This window comes from Zonotrichia albicollis, chromosome 5 (assembly GCF_047830755.1).
Source record: "Zonotrichia albicollis isolate bZonAlb1 chromosome 5, bZonAlb1.hap1, whole genome shotgun sequence".
NCBI classification, from domain to species: domain Eukaryota; kingdom Metazoa; phylum Chordata; class Aves; order Passeriformes; family Passerellidae; genus Zonotrichia; species Zonotrichia albicollis.
In genome coordinates this window covers 62,560,214-62,585,085 of record NC_133823.1, presented here as the reverse complement: position 1 = coordinate 62,585,085, position 24,872 = coordinate 62,560,214, and the positions used below count along the sequence as shown (strand labels likewise).

General features: G+C 38.8%; 1 protein-coding gene across 14 annotated transcripts in view; it reads left to right on the top strand.

The window, feature by feature from the left end:
- The window catches only part of GAB1 (GRB2 associated binding protein 1), a 91,879-nt gene that overhangs the window by 47,444 nt on the left and 19,563 nt on the right, over positions 1 to 24,872 (top strand). For 11 of the 14 annotated variants that reach the window (XM_074541848.1, XM_074541842.1, XM_074541852.1 and 8 more), the window contains exons 2-5: positions 6,245 to 6,539; positions 16,040 to 16,253; positions 19,197 to 19,277; positions 22,590 to 23,185. In XM_074541848.1, coding sequence (XP_074397949.1) covers positions 6,245 to 6,539; positions 16,040 to 16,253; positions 19,197 to 19,277; positions 22,590 to 23,185 — 1,186 coding nt within the window. The remainder of the gene's footprint in view (positions 1 to 6,244; positions 6,540 to 16,039; positions 16,254 to 19,196; positions 19,278 to 22,589; positions 23,186 to 24,872) is intronic. The other 3 variants (XM_074541850.1, XM_074541847.1, XM_074541844.1) reach the window with 1 other exon arrangement.

The window sequence follows — 24,872 nt, the reverse complement described above, 5'->3', positions numbered from 1 at the left end:
TCTGTCTCAGGTTTCAAAAGATAAAGGACTTCATTTTTAGGGAAGCAGATAAGAGGATGTCTGTTGCCAGTTAGTGATATGACAGGAGTTTCAGAAATAACTACCAATTACATATTCTTCAGTTCCTGATGCTCATGATATGGCCTTTCAAAAAGAAACCAGATTTTAAAACCCCACAAAACCAACAAACCTAAAAGATTTAAAAAGAATTATGGAAAATGCTTTCCTTAAAACACTTCAAAATAATTCTGTCTGTATAGAAATCCATATGGAAATCTGCAAGTGTTAATTTCTTAGGGAAAACATTTGAAATTTTGCAATTTCACCATGTTGGAGTTAGTTCTGCAAGCTGGAAGAGCAGCAAGTGGGAAAATTGAAGTCCTGTACTTGAAGTATTGTTACCTAACGTGACCTCTTTGTGCTGCTTCCCAGCAGTTCTCCCAGGTATGTGCCTTGTAGGATGCAGCTCATCAGTTACAGTTGTCATTGGTCTAGGCTGACCACAAACAGGATTTAAAAAGAAGCACAGTGTGAGAGAACACTTTTATTTTTGTTTCATTTGAGCTTCTGCTGGGATGCAGAGCGCAGGTCTAATCCACAAGTCAGTGAAGCTGTGCCAGAGGTGTGTTTGTCTTCTGCCATGGCTGGAATACCTGCATACTGGAAATGTGGGGGCAAAAAGGAGCAGAAATACTCATCTGCTGTTTGGGATCCTTTTTCTGGTTGTTTGTCAGAGACATGTACCAATTTCTGTTTACTGTTATTTAACCTTTGCACTGAGAAGTAAGTAGAAAGAGAGGAATAGATTAAATAGATGGGAGCAAAAAGCAAAAGAAAATTAAATCTTGATCCTAGCAGACAATTGAAAAGTGCTCAATAGTAGCTACAGAACTAAAATGTCCATAAGACCATTAGAAAGTCACCTCAGGCTGTGTCTTTTGCTATTTCTACATCTCTCTGGTTCACGTTCTGCCTGCTGTCTTCTGTTTACTTCGTAAGTTCTTTTGGAGTAAGGAAATGTCTTGCTGTGCATTTATGAAACACCAGGTATTTTTTTAAGCCTTCCTTGTGCCCCTGGGCAAGTAATTTCTTTCTGCCAGGTCTTAGTTGATGTCTCTGAGAAAGAAGGACGCCAAATAGTGCCCTTTTAAAGTACTCTGTGAGTACAGAGATGAAAACCTAAGCACAAACATCCACACACTTGAGAGATGAGAGGGAAGACCTGAGATTTGTAATTTTATTCTTGGGTTTCCTGGTCATATATAGGAAAATATTTATTAGCAGTGTTACTGGGGTGGAGTGTAAGGAGCTGTCTTTGACTTAGCCAGTTCTCAGAAGTTTTGATAGGTTTTTTTGACTGGATGCTACCCAGAAGAAAAATGGCAGCAAATGTGCTAGAAGAGGAAAATCAGTTTTAAGCAGCCTTAGAATGGTGGGTAATAATAGTAGGAAATTGCAGAAGGATAATTGATCAGTTTATCAGTAAACAGTCACTTTGCCATGTGAGAGCTAAATCTGTAAAAAATGGACCACAAAAAGCTGTCTTGGATTAAACATCTCTAAGCTTTTATTTTAACGTGTCATGTAATCGTTTTGGCCTCTTGAGAAACCGCTTAAGGGGATGTAAATGGAAGGTTAAGTCCTTTGAAAAATCTAAATTATCTGCTCTTTCCTGCCCCTTCCTCCTACCTTTCCCTTTCCGTTGATGTATGCATTCCTATTTCCTACATCTTTGAACTACTGATTGAAGTACATCTTGAGTGTGTATGAGGAGAGAGGAGGGGAAAATAATCCATAAATGTAAAGATTAAGGGAAGTATAGCTACAACTTCTTCAACAGGTGCACCTCTTGTAAGTAGAATATACTGTAAATTCTGTGTACTGTATACAGTAGTATGGACTAGTTAAAAAAAAGCCAAAAACCAACTAAACCCTAACACTCCTGCATGCTGCTTTCTATCAATTTCTTAGCTTCTACATTCACATTGAAATCAGCAGTTTGCATACATCTTAGTAAAAAAAAATCAACCCTAATCATTGATATGTCTTGGTTTTACTTTGTACCCTACTCAAAATGCTGTGTAAAAAATACAGAATTCCACTGTTCCCTTGATCATTTGATGCTCTGTGGGTGAGCAGCCTGTCACATTTCAGCCTCTCTCAAAGCAAGTAAACAGACTGGTTTCTGTAGCTGTGATGGTCTCATGACAGAGGCAGGACAATGTTTGGCCGGTCCTGTGTTGGGCCAGCTGATGTGCTGTGCAGCCCAGGAGAGAAAACAAGCTGAAAGGCACACAAGGCCTTTCTTAGACTGAGGGAAAAGCAGCAAACCTTGTTAAACTGTGTTTTGTAATAATTTACAAAGCCTACACAGGCTTTTGGTGAACTTGATAACCATGATTTTTGCCTTACAACACTTACAACAGGAGCAGTTTTTCTTCTGAATTAGGTATTGGCTTTGCAAGCAGTGTTTAGAGGCTAAGTCCTATTATATTTATAAAATATATTACTAAACCATATTTGTATTAATAAGATATTTTATATATTTGAGTGAATGTTTCATTTAAAAATATTTGCTCAAATTTCTTTCCAGAATTAAATAACTACAAAATACTTAAATCATATTCTAGGTATTTTTTCGACTTCTCAAAGCAATTGACTTCTGGCACAGAAAACCAGTGTTTGATAATGTATGGCTGGTAATAACATAAGTTATATGACAGATAAATAATTAGTTCCTTTAATTTTCCTGTGCTGTAAATTGGTTGCATCTTTTTGAGTGATTATGAGAAATAGTTTGTAGCATGCACTTCTGTAAAAGAAAACAAAATTTTCAAACAAAAATGCCCAAATGGGTAAAAAAAAAAAAAAAAAGGATAAAACTTGCATAAGTACGTATTTCTCACTTTCTCACTTTTGGAGATTGCTCTTTGGAAAGCTGTTGCTGTAAAAGCTCTTCCTTCCACATATAACACAAATAGCACAATATTCTGTGCTTCAGTGGGGCAGTCACAGCTTTCTTTGCAGCGACAAATACTGAAATGTTAAAAATAGATCAAGCTTTAAGAATCCCAGATATTTTCAAATAACAAAGGGTGATTTATGTGAGCTCATTTTGCACTTGGACAAAGTATAGAGGCGCTTTTGTACTATGATTAGCAAGGCCGCTGATGTCAATTTGCTTGTCTAGCTTTTAGCTTTATTCTGCTGCTAAATTGTGCTTTGTACTGTAGTCCAGACAACCTTTGCATCTGCCTTGCTGGTGTGTAGTTTATGGAATTGCTTTTGGTTTTGAATATAATCTGTGCCAGTTTCAGAGTGTGATTCACTATAGGACTGAAATAAATGTTCGCATGTGCACTTTGTGAAAACCCTTCAAAAACAGTAGCAGGTGCCAGCAGACTAAAGCCAATATTTTAAATATTTAAGACTTTCTGTTTTGTAGCCTAAAGGGCTGAAAGGAAATTCTTTTTAACTCAGTGTTTTTTCTCAGTTTTAGAGTCCTATTTACCTATTAATACTCAAAAGAAATTGTCAGGATTGCTAAGAACCTTTCATTCCCTAACACAGTACTAGAAATAAATTTTTAGAAGAGGCACACCTGGTTGATGCAGAGATGATAGAGGTTTTTTTGCCTGGCGTTTTGTTGTTGCACAAACTGTGAGACAAACTGTGAGACATCACACTTCTCAATTGCTCTTGTTCCTCTCCTATCTCTAATCTCTTTCCTCTTGATTTCTGCTTTAAAAAATTCATCTGAGTGACTAAAGGCTGAAGTTAAAGATAAAGCTTGTTTCTGAAGCAGCTTGTAGCAGTTATCTGTCATCAGCCTTGCCTGGAGAGAGGCTCATCTACTGAAGCTTTGTGTTATCCCAGCATCTAAGTTGTCACTTGATTTGGAAGCAGGAAACAAAACTCTACTAATGTTTTTGGGGCAATGTTAAATGCTGTTTATCTAGCTGTGCTGCTAGGACATACTCACATTTGAAATCTAAATCAGAGAGGCTTAATCTATTATATCTTCTACATTTTAACTGTTCACCAGTTAAATTTACTGCTACTATGGAAATAGTTGCTTGACACTTTGACTTGATTCACACCATTCATCATTTAAAAACAGATGCTGTTTTTCACAAGTGCAGTAAATACAATTGTTTTGTAGTTTGAAACTATAGACATTATCTTAAAATCAAAAATCTTTTAGAGCTTTGCTAGTTGGAGAATGGATCACAAGCCTTAATTGTGCTGTCTGTCCTTTTTCCCTTTCTCCTGTTTTCTGTATTATCTTTTCATAATAGCTTCTGTAGCTTGATACCCCAAACAGGCATGCACAGTGGGGGTTTTGAATCTCTGGGGTGTCGCCCTGTTCTTCTAAGCCTTCTGATGTTTACATTTTTGTAATGGAGTTTCTCACGCACTTTTATGTAAATAATGATTGTTTTTGCATTCCTTTCTGGAGGAGGAGAAATTTGATAAACTGTTGGTTTGACCAGTGTCATTGGAGAAGTGGCAATTTCATCCTCCAATCCAGAGTCATTTTTAAAATTCTAAATATATCAAAATCAAGAAATAAACCTTCTTGTTACCTTGGAAGTTTCAGCATGCGTGTCGTTCATTTTGGGTCCTATTGCGACACTGGGGCAAAGCCGACAGCGCTTGTTCAGAATGGGGAGACGGCAGTGCAGTACTTGCTCCTTGTCCCCCTTCCACTAGTTTGTTTGAAGGTAGCACCTACAAAAATGAAATGAATGCACTCTTGTGCCTCACAAAAATGGCTCTGAATCTTTCCCTAATACACAGCAAGAAACTCTTGTTTTCAGAGCTGCTGTCCCAGTGTTTAAAGAACATCACACATCTTGACCCCTTCTCGGACCATCCTTGCCGATTCCGTTCCTTTTCCTTGATTAGCACACAGCCAGGGGTGGCCAAAATGAAAATTCCCTCACCCTCACCTGTCTTATTTATGCATTTCTTCTGCTCGTTTTCTTTGTTTTGTTTTTTTTTTTAATCTTTCAAAGGACTTGCTGACAACCTTGTTTGAATATCCTAAGGAAGTTTAAAGTAGGGTGACTTGGGGCATGATGCGAGTCTGTGGTGTAATGCACAGTGTCTTGGCTACTGCACTGATTTACTTGGTCTGCACTGTGTCTGGGCTTTGCTTTCAAATTTCTCAGTGTGAAAGACGTGCAGCTCTCCTTGTGAGCAATGGCAGTGTGTCTAGTTTCTTCTGCTGTGCCCATTATCCTGGCACTGGGTAATAAAAAGAAGCTACTATCATAGTATTGCTGGTAGAGCTGAGGAGCAAAAGTGCAGCCAAGTGGAGCAGTAAAGATGCTGTTGGAAGCAGCAGGACAGCTGTATGCTGACCTTGGTTGTGTGGTTTCAGTTCAGGTCCTCATTGAGGATTATGGCAGGTGATGGAGGCCCATGGGATGAAAGGCAGTTAAGGATTCGTTAGAGAATACAACATTTTGCATTTGCTTCTCTCTTAGACCAGCTTCTTTCTGCAGCATCAGGAGGGCTGGTATAATAGGCATAGTGTCAGACTATCAAATCAATTTGTTCTGTACTGCATTTGTCTGGTAAAACTACATCATTTGGTCATTTTCTCCATCCCCATCTCTCTAACAGTTTCAAAAAATAATAATGTGGCTCTTTCTCTGTAAGAAGTACTACTGTAGAAATATTATGAAGGTTCTAAATGCAGAGTTCCCCTGGAATTGAGGTGCATGTACAGTGTGAGTATTGTCTGTTCCTTAAATGCAGGTCATATCGTTGATTATCAGTGAAAAATTCAGTTAAAATGCATCAGCCTGAAACAATATATATTGGGAACAAAACACCATGGAACACTTAAAAATGTATTTTATTTTGTCTTTCTCATGCCTGTGACAGCTTCCTTCAGAAGCCCTTTTTGTGTTTTTTTGCCCCTTTCCTGATCCCCACCCCATTTTTTTCTTTCGTGTATTCATGCTTTCTCATTTTGTAAACAGTGATTTAATTCATATATCTGCTTGCTACAAACAAAGTCAAGATATAAAATTTAAAATACAAATTCACTAATCCTTAAGTCCACTACTGTAACAATACCTAAATAGCGTTAAATGTGGGTATTTGATGTGTATAATAATTGAGCCAGTTATTAGTACTTGGTTCAACCCAGGTTGGAATCCCACATAAAAGGTCTTAAAGTGTGATTTCTTCCTCCTAATTTTTCTTCCTTTTCTCCCTCCCCAATTTTCAGGCATGGAAGAGAAGGTGGTTTGTGCTTCGGAGCGGCCGCCTAACAGGGGATCCAGATGTATTGGAATACTACAAAAATGACCATGCCAAGAAGCCTATCCGTATTATTGACCTAAATTTGTGTCAACAAGTGGATGCTGGATTAACATTCAACAAAAAGGAGTTTGAAAACAGCTATATTTTTGATATCAACACTATAGATCGAGTTTTCTATTTGGTAGCAGACAGCGAGGAGGAGATGAATAAGTGGGTTCGATGTATCTGTGATATCTGCGGGTTCAACCCTACAGATGAGGGTAAGTTCTGTTGCTTTTTCTGAGAAAGTGCAGTGCCTATGTGTGAAGAACATTCCAAAGATCAGATGACTGTCTTTAGCTGGCATATGTTTTAAAGCTTGTGGGTATTGGCCTTGAAACTTCCTTGTTATCCTCAGAAAAAGTAAGCAGAACAGAGGGAGGTACTCAGAATTTGTTACAAATTAAGTATGCTGTAGAACTTGGATGACACTCTTCTGTGTGATGTTAGTTCTTGGAAGTACAAGAAAAATCTCAAGTAAAATCATGTGTGGCAGTAGATCTTCTTAATCGTTAAAGGAGTCCCATTTGGTATAAAAGCATATGGTTATACAAGCAGGAATGAGTGCAAAATGTCAGGTTTCTAATATTATCATTTCCCCGTCTGCTTTGAGACTTGGGGGAAAAGAAATCCACCCCCATCAGCTAAAACAAACAAAAAATAACCTGTAGTTTTGCTCTATCCAACTCAAATCCTACCAGAATAGATACTGTATGAAGGCAGCTTGTAGGAAACACAATGCTGTATTTAATTCCTTGCAAATACCTTGTGGCCACTGCTTGTCCTGAATCCGTTCTTTTTTATTTACTTATTATTCCTGCATTCCTTTTGGAGATTAGTGGGTTACAGGCCTTGCTGTAGATCTGTGCACAAGTTCCAAGAAAACATTAAATAGGAGTGGTAAGAGGGTTATGCATAAGGCATAAGAGGGTTATACATAAGGCCTGACTGAAGGGGCTAGAATTAAATCCCTGCTTTTTGTAGGATTGTGGATTGAGGGAGGTGAAGGAGAAGAAGGGGTTTGTATCACTTTGCTCCAGCGAATTGCCACTCGAATAGCAAGTTCAGGGGAAGTTGCTTCTTTTGCCAGTTCCAGCAGGTTTTTGTGGCATCCTGAGCACACACAGGCCCTGCAGCGCGTCTCAGAGAGCAGCTGCCGTGGGGTTCGGTGCTCAGCCTGCGTCCCAGAGAGGTGTGGGCAGGGGGCAGTGCTCCAGTGCAGCTGTGGGCACAAGTCCTGGCTTCTGGGGACAGGCTGGAAATCTTGAATCTAAGGAGGAAACAGGTTTGCCTGGCAGCTCTTCGGCAGAGTGCAAAGGAGCACGTGTCCATTGCACGGAACAGAGAGGTGGGGTCCCCTCAAAACCATCAGCCCTTTCCTCTGGGAGCTGGTATGCTGTTAGCCCTTAGCTTTCTGTCATTGAACTGAAAATAAAACCTGCTGTGGATGTGGAGAGATGTAACTGTGCCCTCATAAACTGAGTTTTTACTTCAGTCAATTGTATCGATAACTTCTCCCCGTTGTACTCTCATTGCATGTTTCATTTTTGACACTTTCTCTTTGGCTGAATGTTTTGGTTTGAAAGGACAGGTGTCTACTATACTGAATTATTCCAAAACCTTTACTTCACTCAACTGAGAGTTGACAGCATTGTCTGTTTTATTGGTTTAGTGATGCCTTGCAATGCATTGAGCAAAAATTTTAAAAAAGGAAAATGGGAAAATCAGTTGCTGAGTGTTTATTGCCAAGTTCTTATTTTACCAAGATGAATCTTCATGCCAGTGAAAGAGCAGGTCGTAAATATACTTTAAAAATCTGTGTTCACCTGCAGCTTATTTTGGGAAGTTAAAGAACAGGTGAAGTTCAGATAGTAAAAACACATTATTATTTTAGTCTGGACCTAAACAAGAGGAGTGTGTAGCATGAGAAGTCTTTCTATTACCTGTGGAAGCAAAAGATAGTTTTCTTTGAAGCTGGAAGAAATGTCTCTTGCCAGACAAGGGTTTGTTGTGTGTCCTGTCATTGGCATCCCTTGCTCAGTCAAGAACTAGGAACACCACTGCCCTGTTGTTCCTTCTGGGGTTCATTTGGAAATCCAGGAACATTGCCTTCTTGGATTTATGTGGGAATCTATAAAATCAGAGGGAGCTATAAGCCAAAAATGTGTCACCAGTGTTTTGCTTTGAGTTGTGTTGAGAGACGATCTGGGATGGAGAGACTGAATGGACCTGATGTACCAGTAATGGCTGTTTTGTGTCTTCTGCTGTGAAGATGTCCTCTGAAATACTTTCAGCAGGATGAGGATAAATGTTTAAAGAAAGGTAAAAATAGAGGAAATGTTTTTTTAAAAATGATTAATGAGAAGAAAAGTTGAAGGATTTTTTTTTCCTGAGAAGAAAACATTGAGGGAAGAACTGACTTTCAAACACAAGCTGCGATAAGCAGGACATGGATCCGTTGTTATCTGTAGAGAGAACTTATTTTTCTTTCAATGAGTGATGTAACGATAAAGAAAACCCTTTGAAGGATATCTAAGCACAAGCTGTGAAAGTCCTTCCCTAGAATTTAGTAGACATCTGTGATGAATGTTGTATATGTGATGCAGCTCCATGTTTCTGTAATTTAGTGAATTGTGTTCTAGGCAGAGCAAGGAAAGGAGGAAGTGATCTTACTATACGCAGACATGTTACTTGCCTGTATTAATTTGAATAAAGATAGCAGTAGCAAAATAAACCAGAAGAAATAAGGTAGGCAAGAAGAGGGGGAAAAAGGAAGAACAAGACATTAAAATTTACAGTTCATTTACATAAACAATAAAATGTGGTGAAAAAAGTTTGTCATTTTAAGGATCATACATTGAAGGAGCTGCAGCTTGCTTCACACATGATGCTTTCAAAGTTTCTTTTCAGGCTGCTGCTATTTGGTGTATGCCTTCCTACCTTTTTGCCTTTGGAACAATAAAATTTTGTATTTGCTTTTTTTAAATGATGTTTTGATAATCCATGCACTGCAGGTTCATCACAGCTTCGGTGCAATATCAGAGACAGACAGGATGAATGTAATTTCCCATCCTGACTCCTTCTCTTTGATAAATAAATGGTGGGTATTGGAAGGATGCTATTTAGGGTGCCATTCCTGCATGAAAGGTCTGCCTGTAAGAAACAAAAAATGTTCTTCTTTGACAGCTTTAAAAAGTTCATGACAGGGCCTAGCACATATGGCAAAGCAAAATTGCCATCCCAGTAGCATGTGTTGAATATTCAAGACCTTGGTCATTAAAGGTCTCAGAAGTAAGGAGAAATATCTGAGCTTCTATATGAAGGAAGGGCAGCTCTGGAAGAGCATAAAGTGCAAGGACAAAGTACTAAACTTAAAAAAAAATTGCAGCTAGTTTGCACTATGGAGATGATGTACTTAATGAAGAGCTGAGGCATTTTTATATCTCTCAGATATGATTAGCTAGAAAGAATTGTTGGCTCAAAGGTGACGTGCCAGAAGGATGGGTGATTGATGACCTGCAGTGCAGTAAAAAAGGAACAAAAGAACTGAGTTAAGCATTAGGAGAGAAACTCTCCAGAGAAGGGTCATGAGTCTGTTGTCACAGAAGTGAGGCAGTAGGTTTAGAAGGAATAGTCGCAGAAAGGCATCTGTTTTTTGAAGGCTTTTTTTGGTTGCTTACTTTGAGTAAAAAAAGTTGGGGAGATAATGGCCACTGAGACATACAAATGTGATGATTTTTTGAAGAGTGGAATAACTGAGAGGAAGGTGATGATAGACTGTGAAGAATGATGTTAGAGCTTTCTAGCAAGATTGCACAGGAATAATCAAGGGTTTGATAGAACTGGTAGCTGGTGGCTCAAGCTGAGATGATCACTGTCTGTTATCCAAAGGAAAAGAGAAGACAGCAGACAGGATTAAGATGTCTTCTACTGTAGTAAAAGAACTGGTGGTTAAGTAAGATGGTGATGATGAAAAATAGAGTGTAAAATCTGCAGCAGTAGATCTTCCCTTTCAAGATGTGAGGCAAAAATACATATATTTAAAAAATAATTTACTATCGGGGCATGATCAGCATCTTAATCATGAGTGTTTGAGGTCATTATCTTAAGCTGACAGCTGCATGTAACAAAAGTTCACATGGAAGGTGATTCTGTTCTTCCTTGAGGAAAAATGAACTGAATCTATTATGCCTAGGTAATTTACTTAATTTTCTCTTGTTTCTGCTGGGCACTTCTTGTGCTGTTGATGTTACTGTTGAGTCTCTGGGAGAAGGGTTGGCAGAGTGTTTTGCAGGTTCCCGTGAGTCTGAGGTGCTGAGAGGCAGCACGTGGGATGATGGAAGCCTCTCTGGAGCACAGAGATGCCTACAGCCAAGGAGAGCTCTGGGCATTTTGGTGAAGAAACATATCCAAGCTTTTTAATGTGGTGGGCTGAACTATTTTTCTTCACAAGCACCTACAGAAGTTAGTCTATAACACGACTCCTTGATTATTTTTCCGGCTACAGATGTTTCCTTATTTCTCCTTTTAAATGAATAGTCTTCAAAACAAAATTGCGGGTGGAGAGGCGGTGTCAATTCCAAGTGCAAATGTTTTGGTATTTTCAAATTTTAAATGGGTAACCAAAACTTAGAATTACACACGAACTGCAGATAGCAAGAACTAAATTTTAGGTGTTAGCTCTGAAAGCTGGAAACTTCTGTGTGTGATGGAACCTGGAGCAGTCAGTCGTGTTTCTGGTGCGGATGCAGGAGGCAGGGTTGTCCTGGACATAAGGCGCGAAGCTGAATTCTTCATTCCTTAAAAAAGGTATCATGTTTATCTTCAGGAAGAGAGACATACTGTGAGATTATATTAAACTAAGAAAATAAACATATGAGATGCATAGGAAGTTTTTCTTAGAGTATTTTAAAGGACTTTCTCTGGCTATAGCAGAACAGTTCGGTCTGGAGCTTTACTGCATAGATTTCATATTGATGCCGGGCTGTTCACTTAATGCCAAATCCCAAATCCATGCTCATGTGTTTGTGCCTCTTTTGGGCTGGATCTGGCTCTCATCTATTGAATTAATGTGTGAACAATGCAAGTGCCCATCAGCACACACGCGCTTGTGCTCTGTGTGTGCATATGTGGCCCTTTGATTCCAGGATGTCTCAAACAAACAGAGAAGTTCTTTTAAGGCTTCAGGTGTAGTTTTGAAGTTTTTATTTGATGGGATTTTTTGAATTATGGCTCTTTTTATTGTATCTGTGAATTTTTGGACAAGAATATTGCTCTAATATTTTGTTGGCCACTGGTTATTTTAATAACACATCTGTTATAGTAAGTGGATGGAATGAAACCTCTCAGAAGAATGGAATGATCATGCCATTGCACATCTGTTGCTGATTCACTGTTGCAATGGAAAAATCCCATTTCTGTTTTCATATTTCTACCTACAGTGTGCAAAGAATGCGTTTTCTTACTTCAATTGCAATTTTGACATTTAAAGAAATGCATGCTGTAATGAGGCCTCTGTGGTTTTTTTACTAGGAGAACATTTCAAGTTTTTGCATAATTAGAATATTAAGAGACTGTTCATTATAGTGTAGAAAACAATTACATTTTTGCTTTCATTAAAAAACAAACACCAAAATATAAACCCAGTCCTAAATAGAAACTCCCACACTCAGATTTTCTAGGTTGAACACAAAGCAAGATATGTAGGAACTTGTGGGATAAAGCAGCTTCATATATTTGAGGAGGGAGAAAGTGGAGCCTTTTGTTATTCTTGTTTAGAAAATGCTCTTTTTACATAATAAATTTTACAAGATATCAAAATGATTATGAAGAAAAAAGTATAAATTCTAGTGAAAATGAAGCCTGTAACTACTCATAACAAACCAACTGAGAAAAGATAAGACTTTTGCCCTGTTTTCAGAAAGCTGATTATTCTAGCTGTACTGAATCCAGGAATTATAAAAACAAAATAGAATTCTTGTTAGACTAATTTGCATGTTAAATTTTCTGGCTGTTTTTCCAGCTCCCAGTTATTTCAAAGCAGTCTGAGTGTCTGAGCTCTGGGAACAAACCAAATGACTTATAATGCTCTTTGGTGTGCAGATGACCCCTTCCCTAAAAATCTGCTAGTCCAAAGTGGAGCAAGTTGATGATGTACTCTTTGAAATCATAAATAGCTGCTGGAAGAGCAACTTTCCTTCATATCAGCTTGAGGAGTGCTTGGGTGAAGAGAATATTTGAGAGGGTGCAGATAGGCAAAGAGCTTTCATTTGCTCAGTGATGAAAGTTTTAGCATTACTTCTTCCCTTGTAGTAAAATTTGAAATGGCATCAATGCATAAAGCAAATCTCAAGTGCTTTAGACCAAATTCAGTAGATCTTTCAATCTGGCATTAGCCCACACTATTTAACATATACAAAATGCCTGTGTGAGGATGGATTTCAGATCAGAAAGTTGGTATTTTAATAGTTAATGCTCTATATGCTGAAAAAACCAAACAAACCTCAACCAAACCACACAAACACCTATCTCAAACAAACCCCACACAGATCTGTGAGAGGATCAGGGATTTTATCAAGTATTATCTGTGTCAGAAGAAAGAGACGACTCGTCAGAAGGACAGTGTCCGTAATGATCCATTAACATTAATGGGCTCCAAATCCTTGCTCAGAGAACAGATCATAAAGCTTCCAGGCAGCTGGACAGCATCACCTTGAAAATTCAGTAACAATTGAAAGGGACACATTAGGAAAGGAATGGAGTGAATCACTGTTATATCTTCATAAACCAGTGGGTCCTAGACTTTTTTTGTGTGTGTGTGCTTTGTGTGCAATAGTTAGTTTCTCTTCTCAGGAAAGAAAAAGTAGCAGAGCTAGGAAAGGTGAGGATAAAGGGAAACCAGATGTACAATGAAATGGCTTCTGCACCAGGAAGAATTAGGCAGTACCAACTCAGTAAAAACTATGACAAAGTTGTGTAAAGTTGGGAATGGGAATTATGAGTAGGAGGTAATTGTTCACAGTTTCTTTGAAGATGGGAGCTGAAATATATCAAGTGAATATATCAGGTTTAAAAGGAAGTGGGTTTTCATGTCATGTGTAGTAAGGTGTGGACCTCACTGCCATAGGAGGGTAGTGAAGTTCAAAAATATAAAGTCACTCAAAGAAATAGGAGAAATTCAGAGAACAGTGTGTCAGAGGGTAGGTCAGCAGAGGCTGTGGAAGCAGCCTATGTCTTGGGGTGCCCCAGAAGCTGGAGCAGTGCATCAGGCTTTGTGGATACATTGGCCTCTTTCAAAATTCATGATTTTATTTTTCCCTGAAAAGTCACCCTTGAGTTTTGCTGCTCTTCCTGGGAATGCTGGTGCATGATGTGTTTAATTGCATCAGGTCACGTAGGTACTGTGTGCATGTTGGGCTCTCCTGACTGCATGAGGGCTGACTGGCACACCCATGTTCCCTGGAAGCCTCAAGGATATCCTATCCTTGATTTCTCTTTTTTCTCCTCCTGTGAGCTTGGCACGGAGCAGTTCCAATGGCGTGAGGGTTGTGCATCGCCAGGCCTGGGAATGGGGTGGGCACTGAGGCACAGGGGAGCTCTTCAGGATCTCATCTCTTAAGTGTGGTCAAAAAATGATGTGTTTGGCAGGAAACTTTTCTTGCCCGCCCTTACTGGTGCATGCATTTACTTCTGTTCTTCAGTTCTGCAGGGGACAGGGCAGACAGCTGCTTGTCCTTTCTCCCACTGCTGCTTTTCCAGAAAGTACAAAAAGTACATTCCTGGTGGGTCCATTCAGGCACTTCTCTGTTCCTGCTGTTGAGCCCCTGCATTAGGGGAATCATGAAATATTAGTAGGTGCCTCAAAGGGGCTCCTTCAAGCTCTTGAATTTCCTAAATGATAGAAAATTGTTCATATTTTATATTTAAGCATGTAGAAAGTAAGCTACTTTTTTAGTAGCTTTTGCATCCAAGTACTGCTGTATTTGAAAGGAAAAAATGAAGTGACTCTAGAATACAAATAAAAAGGATGTGCATAGGAATTGTAAATACAAGGGTATTTAAGTAAACATCGGCTATTTTAAGTAACAGTTTTTAGATAACAATTAATGTAATGGATTTTACCTTTTTTTACCCCCATTTTTCTAAACCATAGGATGTGGTTTAGGAATATGTGTTTCAAGAAATGTAATGTATAAAGAATTTATAAACATTACAAATTATAAACATCTCTATACTATCATTTATCTGATCTGCATGCATCAATTTATTTTTATGCATGTGATCCCTTGATACCGTCTGTTTCTTTTCCTTCTTCTGCTAACTAGTTTGATGAATAGGTCAGCCACAGCCCTTCATAATAATGTTTTTTAGGCTATCCTACTTTTTCAGGAAGGTTGAGTTGAGGAATTTTCATACACCTAGACTTCTTCCAACCACATGGGTGTGGTGGGATTTAATTTCTGAGCCTGTTCAGATACCATGGAAGTTCAAAGCAAGTGTGGCTATTTCTATTTCCATGTCTAAATCACTTGTACTTGGTGTACACAGAACTGGAAGCAGGAGGGCTGTGTTCTGGGCTGCTCATCTCTTATTTCCCAGAGCAGTGCTGAGAAGCAGAAGCTGAATGAAGCTACTTTGTAGTGCATAGTTGGCCTTTAAGGCTGGCAGGAGCAGGAGCATTGGATAATAACATGTTCATTTGAACAATGCTAATAATCAGCACCCATTCTTGGGATGTACAGTTTGGAATGTACAATGAGTTGCAAGTAAGCCTTGATAATTAGGAAATAGTTTGCTTAATTATGTTGTTCTTAGTCAATGTCAGTAAAACAATGAAAAAGCCAAATGATTGTTTAATATTTGATGATGTAGATATTTTCTAGCCTCCCAGATAATTTAATAGTCTGGATATATGTATTCGGAAGGCAAAAAGAAGTTGCATGGATAGGAAGTGGATAAGAATTATAAGGTTATTTATAAGAATTATAAGGTTATTTTAAAAAAAAAAGAAAACCACCTCCTCTCCCCCCACCCCAAAAGAAATCCAAACTAAGCCAAAACAAAACAAAGAAATGAAACCAAAACCAAACCCAACCCCTTCATTTATTGCACAACAATAAAAAATTAGGGTATGTAATCAGGTGGCTTAGTGGAACACGTTACCTGTTGTACCTTTGCATTATTTTTCTAGTTGTAAAGAATCTTCCATTGCCAAAGCAGCAGTTTTGCTGTCTGTTTTCAGATACTGAGAGTGGCCAGATCTTGCCTGGTAACTGATCTCAAACGTTGAAGTGACCTTGGTCAAAAAAGAATGAGTACTTCCAAGTGCTGACTTGGGTTGCCATGTTCAAGTAATAACTTATGGGCTTGTGCCTGCCCTTGATTAGAAAACAGATTTGTGTTTTTAGCTGTATTACCACAGCTGTCAACATATTTGTTCTTTCTGTGGCCAGAAAGCAGGTTAAATAAGTCTTTAAATAAGGCAGAACCTCTGTTTGCAAGGCTTACTTAAGAAATTGATTGCAATTTGAAAAGATAAAGATTGATATATAAATGTAAATTCCCTGAAACAAACGTTAACACCCAGATGTTATCGTGTCCAATTTAACAAATTTGAACTAAAGCCTGAGGGTTTTTCCATCCTCTGTTAATTTTCTTTTCTTACTGTTGAAGAACTATTTCTTCACTATATAAAGAAATCTTTGCTTCTGTGTTTTTGCAGATGCTGTGAAGCCACCAGTTAGTTCTTTACAACCATCTGCTGAGTTACCCTTGCCCATCAGCACTTCACCGCCCTCCTTGCAAGCAGAATCTTCCCTTCCTTCTCCTTATCGGCTCATTAACGTCCCCCCTCTGGAGTCTGCCTCTGGTCAGGAAGATCCTCAAGACTACTTACTGCTAATAAACTGTCAAAGTAAAAAACCTGAACCTATGAGGTAAGTGACTTTTGTTTCTTAATAACACTTTTTTATATTACAAACCAAGAATGTTTGTGCTAAGTGCATTTTGTTACTACTGAGATACTGAGCATTTGGATGCACATATCTACACAGGGAAGCTGCCTGTAACTTTTCTTTTTTTTTTTGTTCCATGCATCAAACCTTTTGCTGCAATAGCAAGTTGTTTGATCAGTGTTATATTGCATTCTCCAAAAGTGTTGACAGCAACTGCCAACATGAACTATCACAGTGATGCATCAATCCAAGCCTTCCATTGGAGCTTTGAGTGATGCATGACACAAAGTATGCTTTCTTTAGCCACAGTCTGGTGTGCTTAGTCCAGTTCAGTACTAGAAAAAGCTGGAGGAATTTAGCCTTTCTCCCTCCTGGCATTTGGTTCCCCAGTTTTGCCAGTTAAAGCTTTCATGGAAGGGGTTAAGAAAACATGCTGATGTTATCATCACCTGCCAGGTTACCACATCACTGAGTACAGTGATCTTCAAGTGGCATTTGTTTACTATTACTAGCATGATTCAGACTCTCAAACAAGAAGAAAACCCAATTATTTTATGATAACAAAGAATGCAGAGGCTGAAACCACTCAGTTTCCATATCCTGAATTTCAGCTTTTTCCTAATAACAGATACTTAAAAGGAAACTCAAATAAGCTTTATTTTTTACTGAATAAAGAGTGCCTACACAGTCAGTTATCTAGAGAAGTGTGCAATAGGAAATTTGAAGGAAAAATTTAGAACTTCTACAGAATTAAATTTCTATTTCTCCAGCTGCTACTTTCAACTTAAATAAATCCACAGCACCTCCTGCATAGGAGGATATGATATTCATATTAGCTACCTGGGAAATATCACTGTGTTTTGCCAGAATGGATCATAGAGCAGGCTGCCTGGGGACATACTGGAGTCTCTGTCCTCTTTTAAAAAAACTATTTAAAAGAACCAAAAATGAGCTTGACTGGACAAGCTCCTGAGGAGCCTTTGCTGTTTTTGAAGGGTTTGCTTAGAGGTATTGGAAAAGCTGAGCAGATAATGTCCAGAGGTCCCTTCCAACCTTAAACATTCTGTAGGAGAACCGTATAAATCCCTCTGAGAAGCTTCTTTTCTGCACTAATTTCAAATAAAATCTGCTGAGATATTTACAGAAAAATTAACAAAACATCATATTATTTTTGTAATTACAGACAAGTGCCATATGCTCCGCGCTGCTTCCTTGGCATTTTTGTCTTGCTCTGTTGTGCTTGAGTTTCCTGGTCCATTTACTGATGATTGTGTAGAAAAGTGTCCACCCTTTACAGTCTTCCTTATAAAACAAGGGAATGAGCCTAGAGTTCCCCCAGAGTATGGAACGTGCATGTTCCAGGCAGGGTGGGATGTCCCAGAACCTCCTGCAGGGGACAGGGAAGCCCAGTGTTGGAGATTTTAGTGTTTAGTGATGTTCAGAAGCTGATAGTGCTGAAGAGGAATGTCAGTATTCCTGCCAAAAGCTTTTGGGTTTGGTATCGCTTCCTGAACAGCTTGGCAGAGGAATTGACTTGGATTTCAGCAATCCTGGCCTATCCGAAATGTGTCTGAGTGTCCATTTGCTTCTGCGAGGGACAGGCTCAGAGCAGAGTTGTACCACCACAATGTGAAGGTGTTTTTTGGAATGATGAAGGTTGGGATGTGTAATTGACTTTCTGACCTGATTTCCACAGTTATGTGATGTGTGGGTTAAGTAGAGGATGAGGAGACCATAGAAGGGGCCACAAAATGTGGTATAGAGTCCATGATAAGCCTGCAAAATTTCTCAAGGAGTCACTAGTGACACAGAAGAGAAGGTACTGGGAAAGGCAAAAGGTCCAGTGGTGATAAAATACCTAGTGAACTGAAAGAACAGAACAAAATATTTGGGAGTGTAGAGATTGTTTAAATAAATGATGGTTTTATAGGAAAATCTGAAGACATTGACATTATGATCACTTGGAGGTTATATGAGTTTAGTTTATTTTCTGTAACTAAAAAGCTGTGTCCTTAAATTAAAAAGGCTGTGATCATGAAAATTCAGAATAACAGTTGTGCTGGACTTTCAGTTCCACCTAAAAGGACTGCCTATGTTTTATGTCTGGTAACATAGGTAAACTGCTGGGTTTGGGACAGAGTATAGAGCATATAGACATTTTCCTATGGAATGAGAGCTTTGTGTATCTCAGTAGCACATTACTAAGATGATTAGTAAGAGTGCACTTTACCCCAATCCATATCCTTACAGACAAAGAATAAAAATTAAATGGCTGCATCATTTTCCTTTTTTCCAGGCTTGGAACAATTTATCTGGGTATTTCATACAGACTTAGTGTCAAGTGCAAGGCTTAATAGCTGTAATTAAACAAGCAGGTACTGTTACTTAAATGTTTTCCCTTTAGACTTAAAAATTACCAGTATGCCAAGGGAACATTTTCTGTTTTGATTCTGCATGTTACTTTACAGGTAACCTGAGAACCACTGAATTTTATTTCAAGGCTTTGATGTTCTTTTCTGGGTGAGATGGGTCACTGTGAAACATAGATGTATCTGAGTCACCTCTTTGGGATTTTTGAGAATTGTAGTGTTTCAGACCTAGAAAATAATTATTACATGTTCCATTAAAGTGTCATAGAGTGCACCACATGCTGTTGTGAGACTGTCTTGTATGCAGCAATTGCAGCTGTGACTATCACTTGCAGTACTTTGTCTAAAATAGTTTCGTGCTCTGATCACTGCTGACTTAAGAAAGAGCATTGTTTCACTGTAGCATTTAGGGAGATTTTAAGGTTGTGTTTGGATCCTAGATAAGAAAATGCAGCCAAACATTGCTTCTAAATCCCTTATTGTTCTGGCTCGTTCAGTAGGTGTATTGAAATACTAAATGCTGTCTTCCTCATCTTTCCTATTGTATATGAACCAGCCAAGGGTCACCTTTTCTCTCAGAAGAAGGGCAGGAATACCTGCTATTAGAAGACTTTGAAAGTAAAAAGATTCCACTTCAGTGAGTGAACAGTAGCCATTCTTGGAACATGTGTGAGAAATTAATCACAGAGCCATTAACTTGCCTGAAAATAGTGTTTGTCTGAGACTCATCTTGCATGGTGTTCATGAGTTTTAACAGAAAAACTATATAACTTGTGCTTCCATTTTCTGAAAAGAGGTCTGGATGTTATTTATTTTTGTCTGTCCTGTTTTTTCTGTGCTTGCTGTAGCTGTCCCACATTGCTGGCACACAAGAGCAGTTTTGCTGCCATTTTGTTTATAATATTCTGTTTCATTAGTCATATTGATTCCTGTGGATGGGAAAAGACTCAGCTGAAAAGGATGAGTGGTCAACCCAGCCGAAATACTTAATTTGCAGAAATGAGATTATTACCCCTCAGACTAAAACACTTGGTGTACCTTTTTCTGGGTCTCTGTCAACAAGTGGTTTGTGGTACATGGAGCCTGGCTTGTTCCTGGGCTCCCCTTCCTCACTGCCCCACCTCCTCTCGGTGCAGCTTAATGCCCAGGCCTTGCAGCTCAGCTGGCTGGGCAGTTTTCTTTTCTTGGTGTGTGGAAGGAAATGGCCAGTCCTAGCACTGAATGAGGGCTGGTTTGGCCACTCACCATCATTTGCACATATGTGATGCGCACATGTGATAACACTGAATTCATGTTGTAGTCATCTTCTGCTAATAAAGTGAGGAATTATCATTGTGTTACATCCAGCCTTGCCATTATATTAAATGGAGGTGTAAAAACCCTTTAATACTTACTGTAATAACCATTTGTTAATGGAATATTTAAAACATTTTTTTAATTGAGCTGTACTAAAGAGAAAATAAAATTCCTGAAGTACAGAAGTCATAAAAAACCCTCAAAAATACAAACCAGGAGTATGGTCTACTCCTGTCAACTATGCACTGTATGTTTTCAGAATTATATATGGTGTTGTTATCATGGTCAGTGGTTAATGCTGACTTTTAAAAATAGTTAAAATTGTAAGGCTGAATTCTCTGGCTTCATTTTGGCATAAACTGTTTTCTTCGTTTCACAGTGTCTTTGGACTTTCAGTTGTGCAAAATCAGATTGCTTACTACCCATTCATATTTTGAAAAATGTTTCAGTAGACTAAGATGTTGATTCCAAAAGATTGCTTTCAAAATTGTGAATTAAATCAGAAATTCCCTCTTGTAACAAGAAATGTAAGCTGTTGCCATCAGCTAAGCAGATGACAGACCTAGCTGTCTCATGGTTTTTGAAAGCCTTCCATTTGCACAAGTGCTTCTGGTCAAGAAAGAAGAAGTATCATTCACTTAGACCCAGAAAAACCCCTATATTTAGAAGGATAGTATTTGTTTCTTGCATTTCATGCATAATCATTATGCTCTGGCATTGTAAATATGCTGTTATTTCTTTTTGAGCTTTGCTTGTATATTCCTGCGTGTTTTTGTAAGATAAATGTAGTTTTTATGTTTTATTCCTGTAGTTTTAGAATTTTTTCCTTTTAAAGTATATCCCAGTGAACTGAAACTAACAACTTTGGTTCCACAATTGATTTTCAGTAGATGTAGACTACCTACTTTATTTTTATAGTCTAAAATTTAAAGATCCCAGTCCTTGCCATATTTGAGAAATGCTTGACTTTTTCTGGGATTTTGGTCTAAATGGATATCATACAACTAGGAGAGTACATTTAGAAAGCGAGGAACTCCTGAATCAATCCTTTGAATAAAGAGGAGGGGCTGCAGCAGAGCCTGAGCTTAGTGTTCACAGTCTGTTATGCGCTCTGTAACCTCATGTGCTTCCTTCAGTCCTATGTGCTCTATATTTTGCAAGTGTTTTAAACTTCTAGTGGTTCATACATGAGTTTTTGAAGCTCTGAGGCAAAGAGCTCTGAGGCAGCTGTAAAGAAACAAGAGAAATATATATTCATGGTCAGCATCATGAGTCATGTAGGAGATTTTACTTCCTTGGTTATGCGAAGAACGAATAATGAGAAAAGTATCTTCTTTTTTGCGGGGGGTTGGTTAAACTAAATGCAGATTAAAGTTCAGAGTTACCTAGACACCTGTTCTGACCAGTGACAGAACTGAAATCTATGTTTAAGGTAGTAATCAGAGCAAAATTACTATATTTTTTCTAATGGAAATTAGGTGCAGAGCCTGTTAAATAAGGGGGAAAAATATTCTTATGGTAGTGGGTGTACTTTATGTATTTTATTCCTCAAAACTTTTGGACCTGTGTGGTCCAATTGCTTAACAGAGCTTACTAAGAGTTGTGTTGCAGGTATTCATTGATACCTATGCATGCTGAAATATTTACATATGCATGTATAAATTAACACAGTGGTATGCTATTGAGGTAGTGAAAATAGGAAATATGTTATGTTTGATCAAAAACTGTATGGACTTCCTTAACTTAACTACACCACTACCATCTCCAGTGCTAGTGTTTTGCCACTGTTTGGACTTTCATTTAAGCAAGGAAGCCAGACTGATAACAGAATTTCTCTGCCTGGAGCACACTAAATGGAGAGGTTTAGAAAGGAAATCAAATTATTGTAATGTGGTTACTTTCCATGTAAGTTTACTGGTAGTAGTTAGTATTTGTACTAATGAGTGCTGTTCTCATAAAAGAATTTCCTCATCTAACAATACCACCTTCATTTGCATTCAAGGCAAAAGGTCTCTGTTGCACATGGAACCTATGGATTTTTTTTTCCCCTCAAAGAACATACCAATTTCCTCCTATTCATGATTTTAGCTCTTATTTCTCTTTTCCTTATATATTTCAAATGGTTTTTATATGGTCAGTATAACTTCAGGCACACATTTAGGGGAGTTACAAGCAGTCATATTTTTTCTCTTAACATTTTTTTCTAAATTATTATAATGAGCAAGTACTGTAAGTCCAAGAACTGAGCATCTTATTTTTACCTTTAACAGTGCCAATAGAGTGTTGCTGGTTTGCAGCATGGGTTAAAAAAAAATGATTAAAAAACCTCCAGCCCCCAAACTTGGCTTCAAACAGGCATACTGAAAATCACTTGCTTTGTGAAACATCAGCCTGTTGGTAAAGCTCCACATTTGTGCTTTATATTTCACATGAATGAATTTGTATGAATGTAGTTACTTAGGATGCCTAGGTACTCCTGTTTGTTTAATAATAAAATGCCTGCATCTCATTTTAAAAAAATGAAAATAAAAAAATTGGAAGACACTGTTAGACTTTTCAGTTGGTTCCATGAGAAACGTTGTCTTTATGATTTGCAATGTTTGTTTTTCTTTGTGTGTTCGTCAGCATTCTAATCTCACAATCTCACATGTAGATCTCAGGCTGACTCTGCAAAATCCAGCTCTTCAGAAACAGACTGCAATGATAACGTGCCCTCCCACAAGAACCCTGTTGCACCAGGGAGCAAGCACACTGTGAACGGCTTCTTCCCGCAGCAGGGCGCCTACGATTCCCCACCTTCCCGCTCCGCGCTGGCAGACTCCAGCCTCTACAACCTGCCCAGGAGTTACTCCCAGGATGTTCTGCCCAAGGCAGCATCTCCATCTGGAACTGATGCCGAAGGAGAGCAGCATGTTTTCAATACCCCATCAGCAGTGTCATTAGACACGCAGATGAGGCACATCTCCATTAGCTATGACATTCCCCCCACACCCGGAGGTACTTATCAGGTCCCACGAACTTTTCCAGAGGGAACATTGTCTCAGACTTCAAAACTGGAGACTATTCCAGACATCCCTCCACCTCGGCCCCCCAAACCTCACCAGGCAGCGGATCGCTCTCCTGTGGAGACGTGTGGCATCAGCCGCACCGCGTCGGACACGGAGAGCAGTTACTGCGTCCCCGCTGCAGGAGCGCCGCCCTCGCGCAGCAACACCATTTCCACGGGAGACCTGAACGTCTTCCGGAAAGGTCAGCATCATTTGACTTGAGCTGTGGGAGCTGAATGGGCTGAATAATGTGAGGGGCATTTCTAGCCTGTAGGAACAAGTGTTTAGCCCCTCACAATTCGCTATCACTGTGTTTAAAATATATTAGAAAAACGAACAGAGATTTTTAAAGGAAACCATCAAAACAGCAAAGCGCAGAACATCGGTAAGGGATGTATATTGCACTGTGGCATTCAGCCTTGGCTGAAAATATTTGAAGATCTAGACATAGTTATTTGGAAATAAGCTCATATAACTGAATTCCATACTACCATTTTCAGTCTTTCAGAATGATCAAAGTGAGCTTAGTGAAGTGTGGTGCAATCTGCAGAAGCTGAAATTGTTTCATAAACATAAGTGGGATATAGTGTATACCCAGAGCTTTGAGACCAGCCCTGATTTGATGATCATTGCCACCAGCCTTTCTTTCTGTCCATGTGATAGACATGCTTACTGCAGTTTTTTAGTAAAATTAAAGTTGTTTATTCTGGCCACCTAAATGTTGCTCCTCCAGATGTGCTGTCATGCGTATTTTCTTGTTAACCACTTTTGGGCTAAGGGTTTCACTTTCTTTCAGATTTCTGACGCAGGTGGGTATTACAGTGTTGTTTTTAAAATGAAATTTTTTATTTGTGTAAGTCAATATTTATGTTACAGATGATTTTAAAGGAGAATTGTTTGAAATGAGGTATGAATACAAGGCTTTTAGAGGAGGCAGTATGCAGAATGGATGGGATCATACAGATGCTCAGATACTATTGTCCTATTTGTCATTCATTTTGTAGACTGAGCATAAAATATTGATGGTTGTTAGTATTTTAAAATGACAAACGAACACTATGAAAGATCCTTGTTTGCTTTGCTTATTTTCTCTCATGCAGTATTTTCTCCCAAGTAAAACCACCACAGTCATTTTGCTAAGTTTATAGGTGAATCTCAGATTCCTATACTGAATCTGAGATTGTCTGCCTCAAGAAAATTAGTCTTTCTGAAAACGTTGGTTAAATTTGGTACTTAAGAGCAGAATTGTTTATTTTCCTCTGTGGTGAAAATCTTAAAAAAAAGGTCAAAGGTTTTTTTTCAGGGCAAGGCGGGGATAAATCCCAGAGTTTACCCAGTTTCATGAGAGGAGGCATTCGTGCCACAGGGTGAAGCAGCCTGCTGCATGCATGGATGAGCAGCACTTGGGAGCCAGGAGTCTCACAAAGACCCCTGTCCAGCAAAGAGCCAGCCACAGAGCTGAGGACCTGCTTAGTCGGGCCTGCCAAGAGCCAGGACTCCAAAAAGGGAGAAATCTTTGGTTTGGCAGCAGCCCACTCCTACTGAAAGCCCCTGGAGACCACACTGGGGAGCTGAGAGATGGGATTCACCTGTTCCTGCAACAGATGGGATCCTGTTGAATCAGCACTTTCCAAGCAAAGGGCATCAGTCAGAAAACCTTTTTCCAGATGTTAAACTACATCTGTTGTTTGTTTATTTTATATTAGGCTTTTCATGAGGGCCCAGATTCTCACTCATTGCACAAAGTTCTTACACATGCTCAATTAAAAGATAGACTCTGCTGCTTCTTTAAAAGCAGAAATTCATTTCTCTTTTCTTTCCATGGAAAAATGCCACTGTGAATGCTTCAAGTTGTAACTGATGAGTGCTAAGATTGTTTGTGAACACAG